The following is a 19931-nucleotide window of genomic DNA, read 5'->3' as shown; positions in this document are numbered from 1 at the left end:
TGCCTCCTGGGTTCAAAAGCGATTCTCCTGTCTCAGTCTCCTGACTAGCTGGGATTACAGGCACCTGCCATCATGCCCGGCTAATTTTTGTATTTTTTGTAGAGATGGGGGTCTCACCATGTTGGCCGGGCTGGTCTTGAACTCCTAACCTCAGGTGATCCACCCTCCTCAGCCTCCCACAGTGTTGGGATTACAGGCATGAGCCACCATGCCCGGCCAAAAAACAGACTTTAAAGTAGAATAATACGGTGTTACAGAAGTTACTAAACTTTTAAATTAAAACTAAGATATGCTACAGATTCACATGAAAGCCTAACTTTGAAAAGAATTCACAGGATCAATCAACATATCCACAATGAACGCACTCTAAAAAGTGGACCACCAAGATGGATACCCAGGTCAGCATTACTCATATAACTGATAGGAGCTCTTCTGCATGTTCCTGTTACTCCCTCAGCTTAGCCGTAGCCTTTTCGTATCACTGACCCTCCAACCACTTTGAAAACATGCTGGATACATGTACCTATGTTGAACACACAGAGCCATTTTTAAACTGTATATAAAGGAGGTTTACTCAATTTTTACAGCATGCCGTGCATTAATTTCAGGAATGAATTTACAACCAATATATGTAATCCTCCCAGAGGAGCTCTTCCATACTGTCTACCACTAAAACACATCCAAAATAAAAACTCTAAAGAGACTGCCTTGGGTATTATTTTGGCAAGTAATATTAAGTGCTAAGGTTTAAAAACAGTAAGTATAAGAGCCTATCTTGGTAAAACACATCTGATTAATAAACTTCTATAAATTTTCCCAAAATCAAATGAAACAAATCAGAACAAAAAGTAACACCTCTCTTGTACCTGAAAATCCAGAAATAAAAACTGAAAATAAAGAACTTTCCTTTTACATTACATTCCTTTTACATTAATTCATTTTAATTTAAAAATAATGGAAATTTGTTTCTTTTTTGCCCTCCTACTCTGGGGTGGGGACAGTTATTAAAAATCAGAAACTTTTGTTTCTGTTGGTTTGTTTTTCTTTTAGGTCCTTATCAAAATGAATCCTTATCTAAACATCAAGATGTAAAGACTATTCTGAGAATGTTTTCTTTCTCAATATGAAGAAAAGAAACTAAACACTTCCATAGTAACAGTGAGTGTGACTAAATGATGTAACTTCCTAATACCTACATAGGAGGAAGAGCAGATGACAACTGAAGGAGGAAACTGGAAGCCGGAGGAGCTTATAACAATCAACCTTACCCATGTCAAATTCCCTGTAGGCATATATTCCCAAATGGAGCGAGATTCTAGTCTACTCTCCCTAGATGCTAGGTTAAAAAGGAAACAATATTATCACAAGATTATCTATCCTCAACATATAACGCTTAGAGAAGGGTGTGGCCATGTTTTATATAGGATTCAAACCCAAACAGGGCGTTCCTTCACCCATTTCTTTTATAATATCTAACCTCTTTTAATCAGTCCTTTACAATTCATTTGTCCTTAATTCACTAACCGTAACTGCTAAACATTTTTGAAATATATATCTGTTTTTTAAAATTGGAGAAGGGAAAAGTACTGTATTGAAAATCTGCATTTACTAGGCCGGGCGCGGTGGCTCACGCCTGTAATCCCAACACTTTGGGAGGCCGAGGCAGGCGGATCACCTGAGGTCAGGAGTTCGAGACCAGCCTAGCCAACATGGTGAAACCCTGTTTCTACTAAAAATACAAAAAAATTAGCCCAGCATGGTGGCGCACGCCTGTAATTCTAGCTACTCGGGAGGCTGAGGTGGGAGAATTGCTTGAACCCAGGAGGAAGAGGTTGCAATGAGCCGAGATCACACTACTGCACTCCAGGCTCAGCGACAGAGCAAGACTCCATCTCAAGGAAAAAAAAAAAAAAAGAAAGAAAATCTGCATTAACTAAAATGTATCGCCCTCTATTCCCCACCCCAACTTCTCAGGAGGAAATCATTTCCCCAATGTCTGCCATCCTTTCCCCAAAAGGCTGCCATCGTTGTTAAGAGCAGCAAAAGGTAACTTGTGCAGACAAACCAAGACCCGTGTCTTTGTCTGCTGAAAATACACATGCAAATAGATAATACTTTAAAATATTATTTGACCAATCAGGGATGACAGTCATGAAATTATTTTATTGAGTTAGTTCTACTCACTTACTATGTGCCAGTATAAATCTATTATATGTATATCTCATATGAGCTCTAAAAGGTAAGTACTATTATTATTCTCATTAGATGAAAAAGTTTAAAATTTGCAACTTAGATAAAACCACATGACCAGGAAATGGTTGAATCCATGCCTGCCTTACTTTGAAACTCAAATTCTTGACCCCAACACTACACAGTTTCTCTAATCAAAGCCTTTCTAAATGGAAAGAAGGTTCAAGTTCTTTTTTTTTTTTTGAGACGGAGTCTGGCTCTGTCGCCCAGGCTGGAGTGCGGTGGCCAGATCTCAGCTCACTGCAAGCTCCGCCTCCCAGGTTTACGCCATTCTCCTGCCTCCGCCTCCCAAGTAGCTGGGACTACAGGCGCCCGCCTCGTCGCCCGGCTAGTTTTTTGTATTCTTTAGTAGAGACAGGGTTTCACCGTATTAGCCAGGATGGTCTCGATCTCCTGACCTTGTGATCCGCCCGTCTCGGCCTCCCAAAGTGCTGGGATTACAGGCTTGAGCCACCGCGCCCGGCCAAAAAGTTCTTATTCTAATTAGTTGTAGTCAATACCAGTAATCTAAGGTAATCAAATCAAAGTCCCTCTGCCCTCTTAGAAATACTCAGCTCCACTTATTTTAAGTATAAAATGTATGCTGTATATGTATATGTGTGTGAATTATTGTCTACATACAACTGCAGGGCATTTCAGCACTTTTGAGGAATACCTCATCAGTATTCCTCAAAACTGTCAAGGTCATGACAAACACAGAAAAGTGGGCCAGGTGCAGTGGCTCACGCCTGTAATCCCACAACTTTGGTAGGTCGAGGTGGGCGGATCATGAGGTCAGGAGTTGGACACTAGCCTGGCCAACATAGTGAAACCCCGTCTCTACTAAAAACACAAAAACTTAGCCGGGTATGGTGGCATATGCCTGCAGTCAAAGCTACTCGGTAGGCTGAGACAGGAGAATCACTTGAACCCGGAGGTAGAGGTTGCAGTGAGACAAGACCATGTCATTACACTCCAGCCTGGGTAACAGAGCAAGACTCCACCTCAAAAACAAAAAAAAAAAAGAGAGAGAAAGAGAAAGAAAGAATGAAAAACACAGAAAAGTGAAAAACTGTCACTAGAGGAGACAAATGAGACATGACAATCAAATGCAATGTGGTATCCTGAATTAGATCTCAAAACAGAAAAAAGGCAATGGAAAAACTAGTGAAATCCAAATAAAGGTCAGGCACAGTGGCTCACGCCTATAGCTCCAGTACTTTGAAAGGTCAAGGCGGGTGGATCACTTGAGGTCAGAGTTCAAAAGCAGCCTGGCCAACAAGGTGAAACCCCATCTCTACTAAAAAGACAAAAATTAGCCGGTCATGGTAGTACATGCCTGTAATCCCAGCTACTCAGGAGGCTGAGGCAGGAGAACTGCTTGAACCCAGGAGGCGGAGGTTGTAGTGACCCAAGACCGTGCCACTGCACTCCAGCCTGGGCAACAGAGCAAGGCTCTGTCTCAAACAAAAATAAAACAAAAAAATAAATTCCACAGGTTAGTTCAGAGTTATATACTAATGATGGTTTCTTACACTTGAGAGATATATTGTAGTAATATGTCTGGTAAACTGAGTGAGGGGGTTGGGAAACTATGTTTGAGAATTCCCTGTACTATCTTTGCAACTTTTCTGTAATTATAAAAGTATTCCAAAATAAAGAAAAAGTTAATAATGTAAAAGTTGATTTAAAATATCAACATCTCTATACAGAAAGAAATGTGCTGCACTTTGATCCTAGTTAGGCATTTTATTCTGAATAAAGCAGAGTGTAGGCAATTGACTCACTGCTTTCAATCCATAAAACCACTTGTATACAAATGCATACAAAAGCACAATAAAAATGATAAATTATAAATATAAAAGCCCAATTATTTAATATCTCCTCAATCTGTAACCACATGAATAATTTTAAAACCAGACAGGTATACTTCTAGTATCACATTAATTCTACACATGAATCTGAACAACAAGGGTCCTCTTCCCAACTTTTTCCTGCAGGAGTGCTGCCTTACACATTTAGAACCTCCATTTGTCTACTAGGTTGAGAGAATTTTCTTTTTTATTTTTTTTTTGTTGAGGCGGAGTCTCGCTCTGTCGCCCAGGCTGGAGTGCAGTGGCCAGATCTCAGCTCACTGCAAGCTCCGCCTCCCGGGTTTATGCCATTCTCCTGCCTCAGCCTCCTGAGTAGCTGGGACTACAGGCGCCCGCCACCTCGCCCGGCTAGTTTTTTTTTTTTTTTTTTTTAGTAGAGACGGGGTTTCACCGTGTTAGCCAGGATGGTCTCGATCTCCTGACCTCGTGATCCGCCCGTCTCGGCCTCCCAAAGTGCTGGGATTACAGGCTTGAGCCACCGCGCCCGGCCGGTTGAGAGAATTTTCTAAGCCCTATCAACCGAAACTCTCTACCCACTGTTTCTTCTCTAAAAGGAAGAAAAACCAATTCTCCTAAATGATATTTCATCATCAGGCAACGGTTTTTACCTGGTAATTCAAATATGGCCAGTATTTCAAAATGATTTTCTAGATACTGTTCTCTGATTTTCTCTTAACTGTTTTCCAAAGTTATTTCCTTACTCATTCACTTGACAAATAATTACATCACACAGCAATCTGAATCACACTGAACTAAGAGAACAAGTTAAATTATCAATTCAAAAATATGAAAGCATATTCCATTGTAATGCTCCTGGGACCCTAGAGAGATTTCATCATTTCAAAAACAACACCCAAACCAAGGCACTAAGGACTGCAATCCACCCCATTATTTTACACATAATTCTCTAAATGAGATATAAAAACATTCTTACACAGGTTACCTGAAATATCACCATTTATTTGTCTTATTTATAATGTTACTCTGGTTTACATTAAACACAAAAGTACTAGATATTATATAATTATATGTAACTATATATAATTATTATATAACATTTTTGAAACATATATCTGTTTTTTAAAATTGGAGAAGGGAAAAGTACTGTAATGAACACCTGCATTTACTAGGCATTACTATATATAAAATCTGCATCTACTATATATATAATTATACAATTATAATTATCTACTATATAATTATAATATACAATATATTATGTAATGTACATAATATATAATATATAATACATAATTATATTATAAATCATAAAATAATATTATATTATATATTATATATTTTTTTAATTCGGAGTCTCGCTCTGTCACCCAGGCTGTAGTGTAATGGTGCGATCTCGGCTCATTGCAACCTCCACCTTTCTCATGCCTCATTCTCATGCCTCAGCCTCCCCATGATCTGTGACTACAGGTGCGTACCATCATACCCGGCTAATTTTTTTGTATTTTTAGTAGAGACAGGGTTTCACCATTTTGGCCAGGCTGGTCTTGAACTCCTGAACTCAAGTGATCCGCCTGTCTCAGCCTTCCAAAGTGCTGGGATTACAGGATTGAGCCAGTGTGCCTGGTCAAAAGTACTATATATTATTTCATGGGACAGGGTGATCTTATTAAATCAGAGGAATATAATGGCCAAAATAAGATAAAAAAATTAAATCACTGAAAAGGCAGAATAAAGGTGAAGGGGAGATGGTATAATATTGGACTATTTATATGAAAAAACAGTCAGAGAAAGAAGGGAAATTTGTAGCAATTCTCTGGGTATTTTGTGGTTTTACAGTTGTCTTAGCCTGGGCCAGTCCCTCAAATATTCTCAATCTCATGTTTTTTATCTACAACATTAAGAGAGTAATGCCAATCTACAGACCAATTTATTTTTAAGTATAAACAAAACTGGGCAAAAAACAATTTTTAAAAAGCCACTTTTCAGGCAAAATTAGTTTTTAAAAAACTAAAAATTGCTAATTACTGGCAGTATCTGGGGGAAAAAAAAAAAAGTGTGTGTAACTAACTATATTTTAGACCCGGCTAAAGCAGAAAGGAACTTTGCAGCTAGCTAGAAGCTGAGTTGATTCCTGGGTTAAATGCTTGCTTACCTTGGAGACTTGTCGCAGCCACCTTAAGTATTCTGTGAAAGTATCAAAGCAAATGTAGTAAGTCTGGCTTTGGGGTCCAGAGGAGCTAAATGCTAAACAGTGTTGGTGCTTTTTCACTTCTTCTACCTATAAAAGCAAACAGAGAGAAGCAGAAATAAGTCAGACAGCAGAACCACTGACGTATTTCTCTAACTATGTCTCTGATCAAGGAGCCTGCATATATTTGCATCTTTCCCTATATACGTTACTCATTACTGAGAACTAAGTTCCTGCATATGATCGCCCAATTTGAATTACAAGGAAACCAAAAAAAAGAGGAGTTTTATCTTTACTATAGTTCCCCACCACAGTGAAATTCTCCTCTTCCTGTTTAAAATTAGTCCAGACTCCCTTTCTTATTCTTCTAACCTAACAATAGGGTGGCTGGGGTTCTTACTTCCTCTTAGAAATTTTACTTAAGATTTTACGTAGGAATTTTTACTTAAGAAGTCTTCAAGCATGTTAAATAAGTATTGAAAACATTACTGTTAAACTGAAATTAACCTGAAATAAAACCCTACCATGAGAACTTTCAAGTCCTAATGATGCAGTGAAATACAGTCAAATCAAATTTCCACTCCTTGTAAGTTCTTCACAAGGGGAAAAATACACACAAAAAGTAACATTATACAAACTTCTATGTTTGGAAACTTAATAACAAACTTCTAAACAACTCACAGGTGAAAGGAGAAATTACAACCAAAGTTTTAAAACTCTTAGAACTAAACAATTACAGAAAAACCACATATCAAAATCTACACGTTGCAATAAAAGGAGATATATCAAGGGAAATTTATATATATATATATATATTTTTTTTTCAGTTGAACTCATGTATCTTTTGATACTTATATTGGAAAAGAAGGTAGAACATTAATTTGACCGGCATGCACCTTAAGAACTTGGAAGGAAGCCCAGGCGAGTTGGCTCACGCCTATAATCCCAGCACTTTGGGAGGCTGAGGCAGATGGATCACCTGAGGTCAGGAGTTCCAGATCAGCCTGGCCAACATGGTGAAACCCCTCTCTACTAAAAATACAAAAAAAATCTTACAGCTGGGAGCGGTGGTGGGCGACTGTAGTCCCAGCTACTAGGGAGGCTGAGGTGGGAGGATCGCTTAAACCCAGGAGGTAGGCTGCGCGCGGTGGCTCACGCCTGTAATCCCAGCACTTTGGGAGGCCGAGGTGGGCAGATCACGAGGTCAGGAGATCGAGACCATCCTGGCTAACACGGTGAAACTTCGTCTCTACTAAAAATACAAAAAATTAGCCGGACGCAGTGGCGGGCGCCTGTAGTCCCAGCTACTCAGGAGGCTCAGGCAGGAGAATGGCGTGAACGCGGGAGGCGGAGCTTGTAGTGAGCCGAGATCGCGCCACTGCACTCCAGCCTGGGGGACAGCAAGACTCTGTCTCAAAAAAAAAAACCCAGGAGGCAGAGGTTGCAGTGAGCTGAGATCCGGCCTGGGCAACAGAGCAAGACTCTGTCTCAAAAAAAAAAAAAAAAGAACTTGGTAGAAAAAAAAAAAAAATCAAACCTCCAAACTGAATAAATCCAAAACTGAATGAAGGCTATGATAAAATAGCAAATGGTGCAATGAATACCAAACATGTAAGAGAAAACATTAACAAAGCAAAATACTGATTCTTCGAGAAAACTAGTACAATTGATAAATCCTCTGGCAAGAAAAAATGATCCATCCTCTGGCAGGAAAAAGAGAGCAGACACTTATAAATAATATTAACAATGAAAAGGGAGACACAGCTACAGATTCGCCAGAGATTAAAAAGAGAATATTATGAACAATTTTGTGACAAATTCTTAGAAAAATTATGTTTTACCAATAGTACTAAATAAAGAAAAAACAAAAGCCTAAATAGTCCTATCAGCCAGGTGCAGGCTCACGCTTGTAATTCCAGCACTTTGGAAGACTCAGAGGGGCAGATCGCTTGAGCCCAGGAGTTGGAGATAAGCCTGTGCAACATGGCAAAACCTTATATATACAAAAAAAACAGAAAAACAAAAGTTAGCTGGGTGTGGCAGTGCACACTTTGTAATCCTTTGTAGTCCTACTCAGAAGGCTAAAGTGGGAAAATTGCCCAAGCCTGAGGAGGCCGAGGCTATACTGAGGAGTAACCACCACTGCACTCCACCCTGGACAACAGAGTGAAATCCAGTGTTAATAAAACAAAACAAAAAATTAGTCCCACAATTTTTTTTGTTTTGTTTTGAGACAGAATTTCACTGCTTGCCCAGGCTGGAGTGCAGTGATGCAATCCTGGCTCACTGCAACCTCCACCTTCCGGGTTCAAGCAATGCTCCTACCTCAACCTCCTGAGTAGCTGGGATTACAGCCTTGGCCTCCCAAAGTACTGGGATTACAGGCATGAGCCATGCCTGGCCCCTATATAACCATTTAAAATACAGGAAGTTTTTTTTTTTTTTTTTTAATGTCTCAAAAAAATATCAGGCCCATATGGCTTTACAGGTAAGTTTTACCAAAGTTTCAAAAAACAGATCAACCCAAACTCATGCAAACTCATCCAGCCAACAAATGATGAAGGAAAACACCCCAACCCATTTTATGAGGATAGTATAACCAAGACCCACATGAGAACAGTAACAGAAAGGAAACTTACAGGTAACCACAGTCATAAAGATTTATCTTGAACAAAATGTTGCATCAAAATCCAATAATTTATTTTTATTTATTTATTTATTTTAGATGGAGTCTTGCTCTATTGCCCAGGCTGGAGTGCAGTGGTGTGATCTCAGCTCATTGCAACTTCTGCCTCCCGGGTTCAAGCGATTATCCTGCCTCAGCCTCCCAAGTAGCTGGGATTACAGGCACCTGCCACTGTGGCAAGCAATTTTTGTAATTTTAGTAGAGGCAGGGTTTTACCATCTTGGCCAGGCTGGTCTTGAACTCCTGACCTCGTGATCCACCCGCCTCAGCCTCCCAAGTGCTGGGATTACAGGCATGAACCACCATGCCCAGCCTTTTAATTAATTAATTTATTTATTTATTTTAGAAAACCCAGCAACTTAAAAATATATATACATCAGGAACAAGGCCGGGCACGGTGGCTCACCCCTATAATCCCAATACTTTGGAAGGCTGAGGCAGGCGAATCATTTGCGGTCAGGAGTTTGAGACCAGCCTGGCCAACATGGTGAAACCCCACCTCTACTAAAAATATAAAAATTAGTCAGATGTGGTGGTGCGTGCCTGTAATCCCAGGTACTCAGGAGGCTGAGGCAGGAGAATCGCTTGAACCTGAGAGGTAGAGGATGCAGTGAGCTGATGTTGTGCCAGTGTGCTCCAGCCTGGGCAATACAACAAGACTCCGTCAAAAAAAAGAAAAAAAAAGAACCAGTTGAATTTACCTCAGATAAAGAAAGACAGTTTAACATAATTAGAACTACAAAACAATTAACCACATTAATGGATTAAAGACACCCATACTATTATCCCCACAGTTGCAGAAAAAGCTGTTAGTAACTTCATTCAGGCTGAAATGAAGGATAAAAATTCTCAGCAAACTCAGAAAATAACAACTCACTTAAATTGACCAAGGGTATTTATCAAACATCTAAAGCAAACTTCAATGTTAATGATGAGATATCACTCTCAAGATCATTGACAAGGAGCCAGGTGCAGTGACTCACACCTGTAATCCCAGCACTTTTGGGAAGCCAAGGCAGGCAGGTCACCTGAGGTCAGGAGTTCGAGACCAGCTTGGCCAACATGATGAAACCCAGACTCTACTAAAAATACAAAAATTAGCTGGGTGTGGTGGCAGGCGCCTGTAGTACCAGCTACTTGGGAGGCTGAGGCAGGAGAATGGCTTAAACCCGGGAGGCAGAGGTTGCAGTGAACCGAGAATGTACCACTGCACTCCAGCCTGGGTGACAGAGAGAGACTCTGTCTCAAAAAAAAAAAAAAAGGAAAAAAAAGAAAAAAAAAGATCATTGATAAAACAAGTAAGTATTTACTGTTTCTATTCAAACTAGATATTCCTACCCATAACAGTAAGACAAAAAAAAGGAAGAAACTTGTCATCATTTGAATATTATATGATTAGCTATACAGTAAACAAAAAAACCTATAGGCATATTAGAATAAACCAGAAAATTTAGCAAGATTATAAATCAATACTCAAGATCAATACTCAAAAACCAACTCTGTTTCTATAAACCAAACAGAAAATACAATTTTTAAAAATGCTATGTAAACAAATTGACAGATATCAAGCAAAAGGTTTCCTAGGGATGGAGAGGAGTGCGAAAGGGTGGGAGGAAAGGAGAATAAAAGGGTGGGAGGAAAAGAGAACAAAGGGACACCAGGAAACTTCTGGGAATAATGAACATGGTCACTATCTTGGTTGCAGTGATGGTTTAATGGGGGAATACAGCAGTAAAGTGTATGTGGAGAAAAAACACTTGTACACTGATGTGAATGCAAAATGGTACATCGACCTTGAAAAACAACTTGGTATCATCTTAGAAAGTAAATGTGTATGTCCCAAAGCCCAGTAACTGTGCTCCAAAGTGTATACCCAATAGTAGTATTTCTCAAGGAGGTCATTATAGGAATTGTGGATTGAATAGTTCTTCATTGTCCCCTGTGCAGAACTCTCTAATACTCTGCATATTTTAATCTCTCTGCCTCTGCCTTTAAATGCCAAGAGTGTCCCCTGCAGCAAAGATAATGTTATTCACCAATCACTCTATCTACTTCTCCACATTTCTCAGACCCCTTGCAATTAAGGTGGAGTGATGTGACTAGTTCTGGCCAAAGAGCCACGGAGAGAAGTGGCATGTGTCACTTCTGCATCTAAACATACAAAGCCCATGAATGATGCTCCAGTTACCTCTTCCCTTGCCAAAGCAACAAAGGGAAGTATAAAAGAGCCAAGACTTCATCAGGCTGGGTCCCTGAACAACCGTGTGACAAAGGAAACTCCCACACCCCAAACCCACCAACCCACAACAGACACATAATATGAGAAATAACTGTTATGACCAGTCACTAAGATTGGGGGGAAAAGAGGGGTGTTACCATGGCATTATTTAAGCTTATATTAACTGATATGTTCACTGTTCAATCAGCTGACCATCAAACATTCCTACATATAACCAAATGTCCCTCCAGCATAGTAACTCCACTTGGAAACTACTGTCTTAGAAAAAGTACTTGCGTACCAGGTGGCATATCAACATAAGACTATAGCAGCAACATTGTTTATAACAGCAACAAACTGAAAGCAACCCAAATGTCCATCAGCAGGAAAATTACTTAAGAAATTATGAAAATTGTGGAATGTTTAGAGTAGACATTATAGAGAAATGAAAACCACATAAGTAACATGTAATCTTATTATGAAACACTGTATTAAGTGAATAAAATCAATTACAGAAGACCACAGCAATTTATCACTTTTATACACACCAAAAACAAGCAAAATATAGATACATGGTAAAACTTATTTCAAGAAAGGAAAAAATGATGAATACACATTCTAGGACAGTGAATCCTTCTAGGGCTAGGGGAGGCAATGAGACATGTAAAGAGAACACAGGTAGAAGAAACACTGGTATTGATATCGCTACAGTTCCTACATTCAGTAGTGATTAACAATTCTTCAATTTATTATACTTCATAATTTAACAAATATTAATTAAAGTACAATATTATCTGGCCAGGCAGGGTGGTTCACGCCTATAGTCCCAGCACTTTGGGAGGCCGAGGTGGGCGGATCACTTGAGGTCAGGAGTTAGAGACCAGCCTGGCCAACATGGTGAAACCCCGTCCCTACTAAAAGTACAAAAATTAGCCAGGCATGGTGGTATGCACCAGCAGTCCCAGCAACTCAAGAGGCTGAGGCAGGAGAATCGCTTGAACCTGGGAGGCGGAGGTTGCAGTGAGCCAAGATCGCACCACTGCACTCCAGCCTGGGCAACAAAGCAAGACTGTCTTTCAAAAAAAATAATAATAATACATTATTTAAAAATCTATGTTAAATTCTATAGGACAAGTTAAATATAACATTAAAACCACATAATATAAATGTATCTATTAAATACTCTTTCAATAATCAAATTTTGAGAGTTTTATTTAACAACAAAGCCATATATGTAAAGTAATGACCACGCTCAAGTGGTATGAAACCATAGCAATTATAACTAGGTTATGACTAATCTATCTCATTCCTTATTTCTAAATCTATAGCTCTTCTATATCTAAATTAAAAAGAAAAAATAAAACTCCTTTCATTTTTACTCTCAGTTTTTCTCTGACAACAGAACAGGATTAAAAAAAACAGACAAAAATTAATGAAAGCTCAAACTGCAAGAAATCAATTATTTTTCCCTAACTCAGTCAACAGATATTAAAGACTCAGTTTTTCAATGTAGTCAACTATTTTTTAAAGGCATAGTGTAAAACAGGTTTTACAAGTTTTGCTTGTGAAAAGAGGAAGCTATTAACTTTCAATTCACTCAATGGTAGAAGTCCATCCAGTAATAGGCCTGGGAAACGGGACAAGTCTCTAGTACAGAATGAAAATGCTAATTATAACCGGATCTGCTGACCTTATCTGAACATTCCATGTGCTTTCCTGCCTCTGCCTCTATGAGCATAAAAATCTTCTGACCATCTCCTTCACATGTCAAAAGACTTTTCATCCTTCGAATTCCATCATAATTGCTACCTCTTTCATCACAAAATTCCTTCTTACCCGACAAAATGTAATCACTCCTTGCATTAATCCCCCACAGTACTTTTCTGCACCTTTCTTACAACAGATATCATTGCGCCTGCTTCATCTTCTGATACAAAATTATAAGCTATTCAAAGGCGGGGGGTTACTTAGCTATGTTAGTATTTCTGGAGTGCCAGGCACAGTGCCTTCCCCAAAGAGGATACTGAATAAATAGTTACATTAGATGTGCCTAGCCGGGCGCGGTGGCTCAAGCCTGTAATCCAAGCACTTTGGGAGGCCGAGACGGGCGGATCACGAGGTCAGGAGATCGAGACCATCCTGGCTAATACGGTGAAACCCCGTCTCTACTAAAAAATACAAAAAACTAGCCGGGCGACGAGGCGGGCGCCTGTAGTCCCAGCTACTCGGGAGGCTGAGACAGGAGAATGGCGTGAACCCGGGAGGCGGAGCTTGCAGTGAGCTGAGAGCCGGCCACTGCACTCCAGCCTGGGCGGCAGAGCAAGACTCCGTCTCAAAAAAAAAAAAAAAAAAAGATGTGCCTATGCAAACACCCAACATCATAGAGAAGAGAGAGACTGTTGACCCAACAAAGCATCAAACATTAAATATGCATTTTTAATAACCTATGGTGGTAATACAGATGATTATTTTTTTCAGTAATCCATCTATCCATAGGGCAAAATCTTAAGTCACTAACTTTTCAATGCTCCGACAAAAGTTAAGCAGCAGTGGATTCAAAATGAACGACTAAAATCGATCTAAATGTACCTTGCACAGCCTGACCAAAACCTCTTTTTGAAAATGATCAAGTATTAGCCTTCTTAAAACTAGAATAGAGAGGAAAAAACTAACATAGGCTATTTATTCATAAGGAAAGACTACAAGAATGTGCTTGCTACACAGCAGTGAACAACAAAACCATTTATTACCATACACATCTGGTCTTACTTCCTTCACTTATAACCCTTGAAACAGATCAGACATTTAGACATTTGCCAATTAACAAATGGTTTACTTAGGCCAGGAACAGTGGCTCACACCTGTCATCTTGGCACTTTGGGAGGCCAAAGCGGGTGAATCATGAGGTCAGGAAATCAAGACCATCCTGGCTAACCCGGTGAAACCCCGTCTCTACTAAAAATACAGAAAATTAGCTGGATGTGGGGTCACGCGCCTGTAGTCCCAGCTACTTGGGAGGCTGAGGCAGGAGAATCACTTGAACCTGGGAGGCAGAGGTTGCAGTGATCTGGGATCGTGCCACTACACTCCAGCCTGGGAAACAGAGCAAGACTTCATCTCAAAAAAATAAAATAAAAAAAAGGAAAAAAGAAAAAGAAAGTATTTGTTTAATGTGCCCCCAATGTCCAATGAATCATTTTCTCATCCAAATCCTAATTTTCATTTATTAACATATTATATTACTTAAAAATCAAGAAATATGACATCTAACTATGGTGATGCTACCCTTACCAATGCTTGGGACTTCATTAATAACTCTGACAAAGAAAAGAATATAACATTTTCCCAAGCAATCTGGTTCTATTTTATAAATAACAGCAATAAAATAATTAACATACCCAAAGCAAAGAAACCAATAATGTCAAAAATATATCAGTTGCATCACATTTTCTCCAAAATGAGAAACATTTAAGATTCAAAATTTATAACTAGGCACTTAATCAACTAAAAATGCTAACCCCACTGGTCACTAAACACAGATAGGGGAAAATGTGGTCAAATACTTAAGCACTATAGACTCAAATCTTCAGCAGGGGTCAATGTCTCTAAATTCAGAAATTTAAGGATCAGTATACTCTACTAGAAAATGTATGCTTAAGATACCAACTCATAAGTAATCAATTTGTCATCTAAACTCTGAAATATGACAATGAAATTCTACCTATTTTCTGTCCAGTAGGTACAATGCACATAACTAATGAAGCAATGATCATCAAGGCCTCACATGAGCCAATGGCACTGTTTTTTCTCCACAGTTCCACCAACCGACAACATCCACAACAGGAATTGAATAAGACCTCAGATGAGTCAAAAATCATCTACCCCACATCACAGAAATGGCTTAAAGTAAGGTCCTTACTGATGCTGGGAAACTTGTTAGTATTTTGCTTGTTTTAAACTTACTTTTCGGCCTGGCGTGGTGGCTCACACCTGTAATCCCAGCACTTTGGGAGACCGAGGCGGGCAGATCACTTGAGGTCAGGAGTTCGAGACCAGCCTGGCCAACATGGTGAAACCCCGTTTCTACTGAAAATACAAAAATTAGCCAGGTGTGGTGGTGCATGCCTGTAATCCTGGCTGAGGCAGGAGTATGGCTTGAACTCAGGAGGCAGAGGTTGCAGTGAGCTGAGACCATGCCACTACACTCAAGCCTGGGCAACAGAGCAAGACTCCGACTCAAAAAATAAATAAATAAACAAACAAACTAACTAACTAACTTACTTTTCCACCAATCAGTGGCAGAACATGCATCTTTCCGGTCAAGCTGTCTTTCACAGATGATACTATCAGGCAGGTCCCACACAGGATGACTTGGCGTCTTGTCCATCTGTTCACTGGCAACTGCATTTTGCCTTTACGGACATTATACATTCCTGAGAGCTGAATCCGTTCAGAGCTACCCGTGCTGTGAGGTTTTCCTGAAATAAACACAAGCAAACATGTTATTCTTTTAAAATGGAAGCTTTTCCTACTCATCTGCATACCAGATATAAGAACTGGACAACAAGGGAATAATTCAAGGGAAAATTAAAAATTCAATCTAATTTATAATTGAGATGACAACTGTTGCAATGGAATTATGGTAAGAACTACATCTCCACATGTACACTTAATATTAAGTGAACAGCCTTTTCCATAAAATCCTAGGAAAACACCATCTTAACTCTCTGTTTTAACTGGAGTTTTCTTTTCTTTTTTATTTGAGATGGAGTCTCACTGTCGCCCAGGCTTGAGTGCAGGGGTGCGATCTCAACTCACTGCAACCTCCGCCTCCTAGGTTCAAGCAATTCTCCTGCCTCAGCCTCCCGTGTAGCTGGTCTACAGGTGCCGGCCACCAGGCATGGCTAATTTTTTTTGTATTTTTAGTAGAGATGGGGTTTCACCATGTTGGTCAGGCTGATCTCGAACTCCTGACCTCAGGAGATCTGCCCACCTCAGCCTCCCAAAGTGCTGGGATTACAGGCATGAGCCACCGCCCCTGGGTTGGAGTTTGATTTTCTTGCTTATCTTTCACAATTTAATTTTATGTTTGAAAAGACTTCACAATGTTTACGAATGGATAGAGTTATTTAAATACACTAAGAAGAAAGTATTACAGCCTGAGATAGGAAAATAACATCCAACATCTTACATTTAATAAAACTAATCAGTTTAATAAAATTAACTGCGGATATTTTTCCTTCTACAGATATTCAATGTGTATTTACTGTAAAGGAAACATTAGAAAGGAAATATTTTTCTTAAAAAACATGATGATTTCCTATTAGAAGTACTATCCCAGCAATCCATGAAGAATGGGTCCTACAATACTTATGACTCATGGTAATGAGCACAGAAACACAGAAATAAGAAATGAGGCTAAAAGGCTGAAAGAGATCTGAGAAAGGTCTGAAGAGTCTTTACTTCCCAAATGGAAATGAATTTGGCAGAATTAGTCAGGCAAGTCCTATCAATTTAATGGGAGAACTACTGTGATTGATACAAACATAGTGATAGAGTCATATAAGCAACCAGAAAAGTATTTCCGCATTTCTAGATACTGAATAGATAATTTCAAACAGTACCAAAGCCTCTGCCCAGAGATAAGTTAATAAGAGATATATGTACTATAGTAGGACCCCAGTCAGGAATAACATATTTATTTAGAAGTTGGACTAGTTGCCAAGGGCTAGCAAGAGAAATAGGTTCAAGATAAATTACATTCTTATTAATATTAAAAATCAGCATAAATACCAAGTGGTTTTGATACATGTCTAATACTTATTAGACAGGGAACAGGAAGAACAACAGCTCTAAAAATAAATAACAAGAAACTCCAAAGAGTATCTGAACCTTCCCAATACATACTTTGGGCACAGATGTTAGGAAATAAGCCACAGGTTTGAATTTCACTTCTTCTTTCTCCCATAAATCAAAATGTTTTATAAAATAAATACTTCACACTACAAAATTTTGCTGAGGCTAGGCCAGGATGAAGAGTAACAGTGATTCAGCTACTTGAACCAGGTGCCCAGCAAACAGCTACACTGTTAGAGCTCTCACTGGAAAGGTACTGTATTGTTTGTCTACCACATGTTAGTTTTCCCACAAATAAGTAGGGAGCCCAGAAGACTATTCAAAACAGTTGTGAGATGTGACAAGCCAAGGGCTGCCAATGATGGATCAGACACAGTGATTCACATGTCCCATTCTGCACAAGCTCATTTATACCTAAAGAGGAAGATGCCTGGGTTTCCAATCTAAGAGCTCCTTACTATATGACAGACTCTCTTCCTGGGGGGAAGAAGAGAGAAGAAAAGACAAAGAATAATAAAAATGAAAAGCAAATGAAGGACTAAAAACAATGGACAATAGGTTACTGGGTTTCCAAAATCCAATTTCCTTGACATAATAAACGAATGCTAAAAAGGGATCTGATCTGATCTATACACACACACACACACACACACACACACACACACAATAAATGCAAAGAAGTAGGCATTTTATTCAGTCCATCAGAGAGTGGCTTCAAGAATACTTGTTAACCTGTCAAATTTATGCAGTTCTATGAAGAACCAGAGACTGGAAAAAAAGAGAACAGGCATACATAAGGGCTGGCCTTTCAATTCTCCAACTCCATATACATCCTACATCCTACAGAAAGCCCCAGAGCAAACCACCAGACAGACTGGACAAAGGCCAGAAGGGATCTTTAACAGAAGAGTATGGATACATCAGTAGATTCTGGCTCTTTATTCCCTAGTCAGAAAAATTCCCAAGAGTTCCAAATTGTCCTGGAGCCCGAGAGTCAGATCAGCCTGTCCTTGGAAAACCCTGAACATCCCAGTCTGAATCAAATCCCTCTGGTCTCGCTCTGAATGAATTTCAATATCCCTATTGTCTGTCCTCTCCCTGGGTGTCCCAGATCAGACACATCCTTAGGACGTGGCTGTGTACTAAGTGGGTCCTGGGGAATATGGAGATGAATGAGGTAATAGATACCTAGACAATTACCCAGGTGCACCCTCCTTTTTATCAGACTTCCTTGTTCTATGACATAAGGAATTATTTTTGCTCTTCCTGCCAATTCTCAAAATTCTCAACTCAGAGGAATTCCAGTTGCCCTATGCTCTAATAAACACTGACAATACCAAAGTAATTCATGTCTGCCAGTTTAAAGCTGGGTCAGTTGTAACTTTCACTTTAGAAATGTTACTCTAATTCCCTACAGGCTTAAGGCATTTTTACATGATCCAGGAGGAAAAACAGACAGCAAAAGCAAACATTTCAAGCTGAGACAGAAATACGACAACAGAGAGTGATTTGAAAACATATTCATATACTTCCTCTTTTACTTACGCACTTGGCACATGGTAGGTAAGGTGATATATACTAGTCTATTTAAAAACCAGGCATGGCCCACTTGTAGAAAATTACAGCACAATGCTAAAGAATCAAACTAGGGCCTCTGGATTATTTTATTTTATTTTATTTTATTTATGTATTTATTTATTTATTTATTTATTTTTTAGACAGAGTCTCACTCTGTCACCCAGGCTAGAGTGCAGTGGCATGATTTCGGCTCACTGCAACCTCCGCCTCCCAGGTTCAATTGATTCTTCTGCCTCAGCCTCCAAGCACTTCGGACTACAAACAAATGCCACCATGCCTGGCTAATTTTTGTATTTTTAACACAGACAGGGTTTCCCCATATTGGCCAGGCTGGTCTCAAACTCCTGACCTCGTGATCCACCCACCTCGGCCTCCCAAAGTGCTGGGATTATATGTGTGAGCCACCGTGCCCAGACGGCCTCTGGATCTTGCTTACATACTCAAAGCTCCTCTCCCACACCAAAATGACAGTTCTTATTTCACACAGTAAAACTGTTTTTTAAAGAGGGGGCAAAACAGAGCATGAAATGTCTTATAATCCAGTATGCTAGATGCTAGAGGTATCAAGAAAATGTTCTCTGCGTCAAATTGCTTAAAGCAAAATCTCTAAAAACGTAGTCCAAAAACCATATAAAGCAAAATCTCTAAAAATGTAGTCCAAGGATCATATATATTAGTATCACTTAGATTTCTGTCTACTACCACAGCCCTAGATTTGAAACACTGGTAGCCAAGGCCTGAGACCTACATTTCAGCAACCACAAATAGATGGTTATATTTTGTGACCATAAATCTAAAATAATAAAATAAGTCATTCCCCAAGGTCAGTTTATTTTCTAACAAATGTATTCCTCACATTCATGAATTCAGGATTTTAATTGTCATCTCCGTAAGTAAGCTAGTTCAACCTTTTCACGTCATATAAAACTACCTTAAAAATACGATGAAAGCAATGGACCTCCAGAAAAAAAAAACAAAAAAAAAAACAACTTTAATATGCACAGACATCAGATTTGGCAGATAACTGTAATAGATTTATTTGACCATACCCACGAGAATAAAGGATGGTGAAATCACTCAGTAACAAGAGCCTATTCCCATTTCCTTAAATCACATTCCAAACATGAGGAAGGGGTGGGTTAAAATTAATTTCTCCTATAGCCAAATTTATTCTTACAAAATTATTTCTACTTTAATTGGCTTATTACTTTGTCTTTGATCTTTCTTATCTCTTCCTTCACATAGTTTACCTATCTCAGGAGGCCTAGTCCATCTAGCAAACTATTTAGACAGATAATATTTACCTCGACAGACATTTTTTCCAATAAAAAAAGCTCACTG

General features: G+C 39.2%; 1 protein-coding gene across 1 annotated transcript in view; it reads right to left on the bottom strand.

Moving 5' to 3' along the window:
- PHLPP1 (PH domain and leucine rich repeat protein phosphatase 1) overlaps positions 1-19931 on the bottom strand; it is a 270198-nt gene that overhangs the window by 136751 nt on the left and 113516 nt on the right. Inside the window, exons 2-3 of the mRNA XM_033239200.1 lie at positions 15438-15634; positions 6217-6342 (exon numbers count right to left, since the gene is read on the bottom strand). Of these exons, the coding sequence (XP_033095091.1) occupies positions 6217-6342; positions 15438-15634 (323 nt within the window). The remainder of the gene's footprint in view (positions 1-6216; positions 6343-15437; positions 15635-19931) is intronic.

The sequence above is a fragment of the Trachypithecus francoisi genome, unplaced genomic scaffold (genome assembly GCF_009764315.1).
Source record: "Trachypithecus francoisi isolate TF-2019V2 unplaced genomic scaffold, Tfra_2.0 Contig01474, whole genome shotgun sequence".
NCBI classification, from domain to species: domain Eukaryota; kingdom Metazoa; phylum Chordata; class Mammalia; order Primates; family Cercopithecidae; genus Trachypithecus; species Trachypithecus francoisi.
The sequence above is the reverse complement of the archived record's forward strand: the minus strand, read 5'-3'. Positions and strand labels throughout refer to the sequence as shown.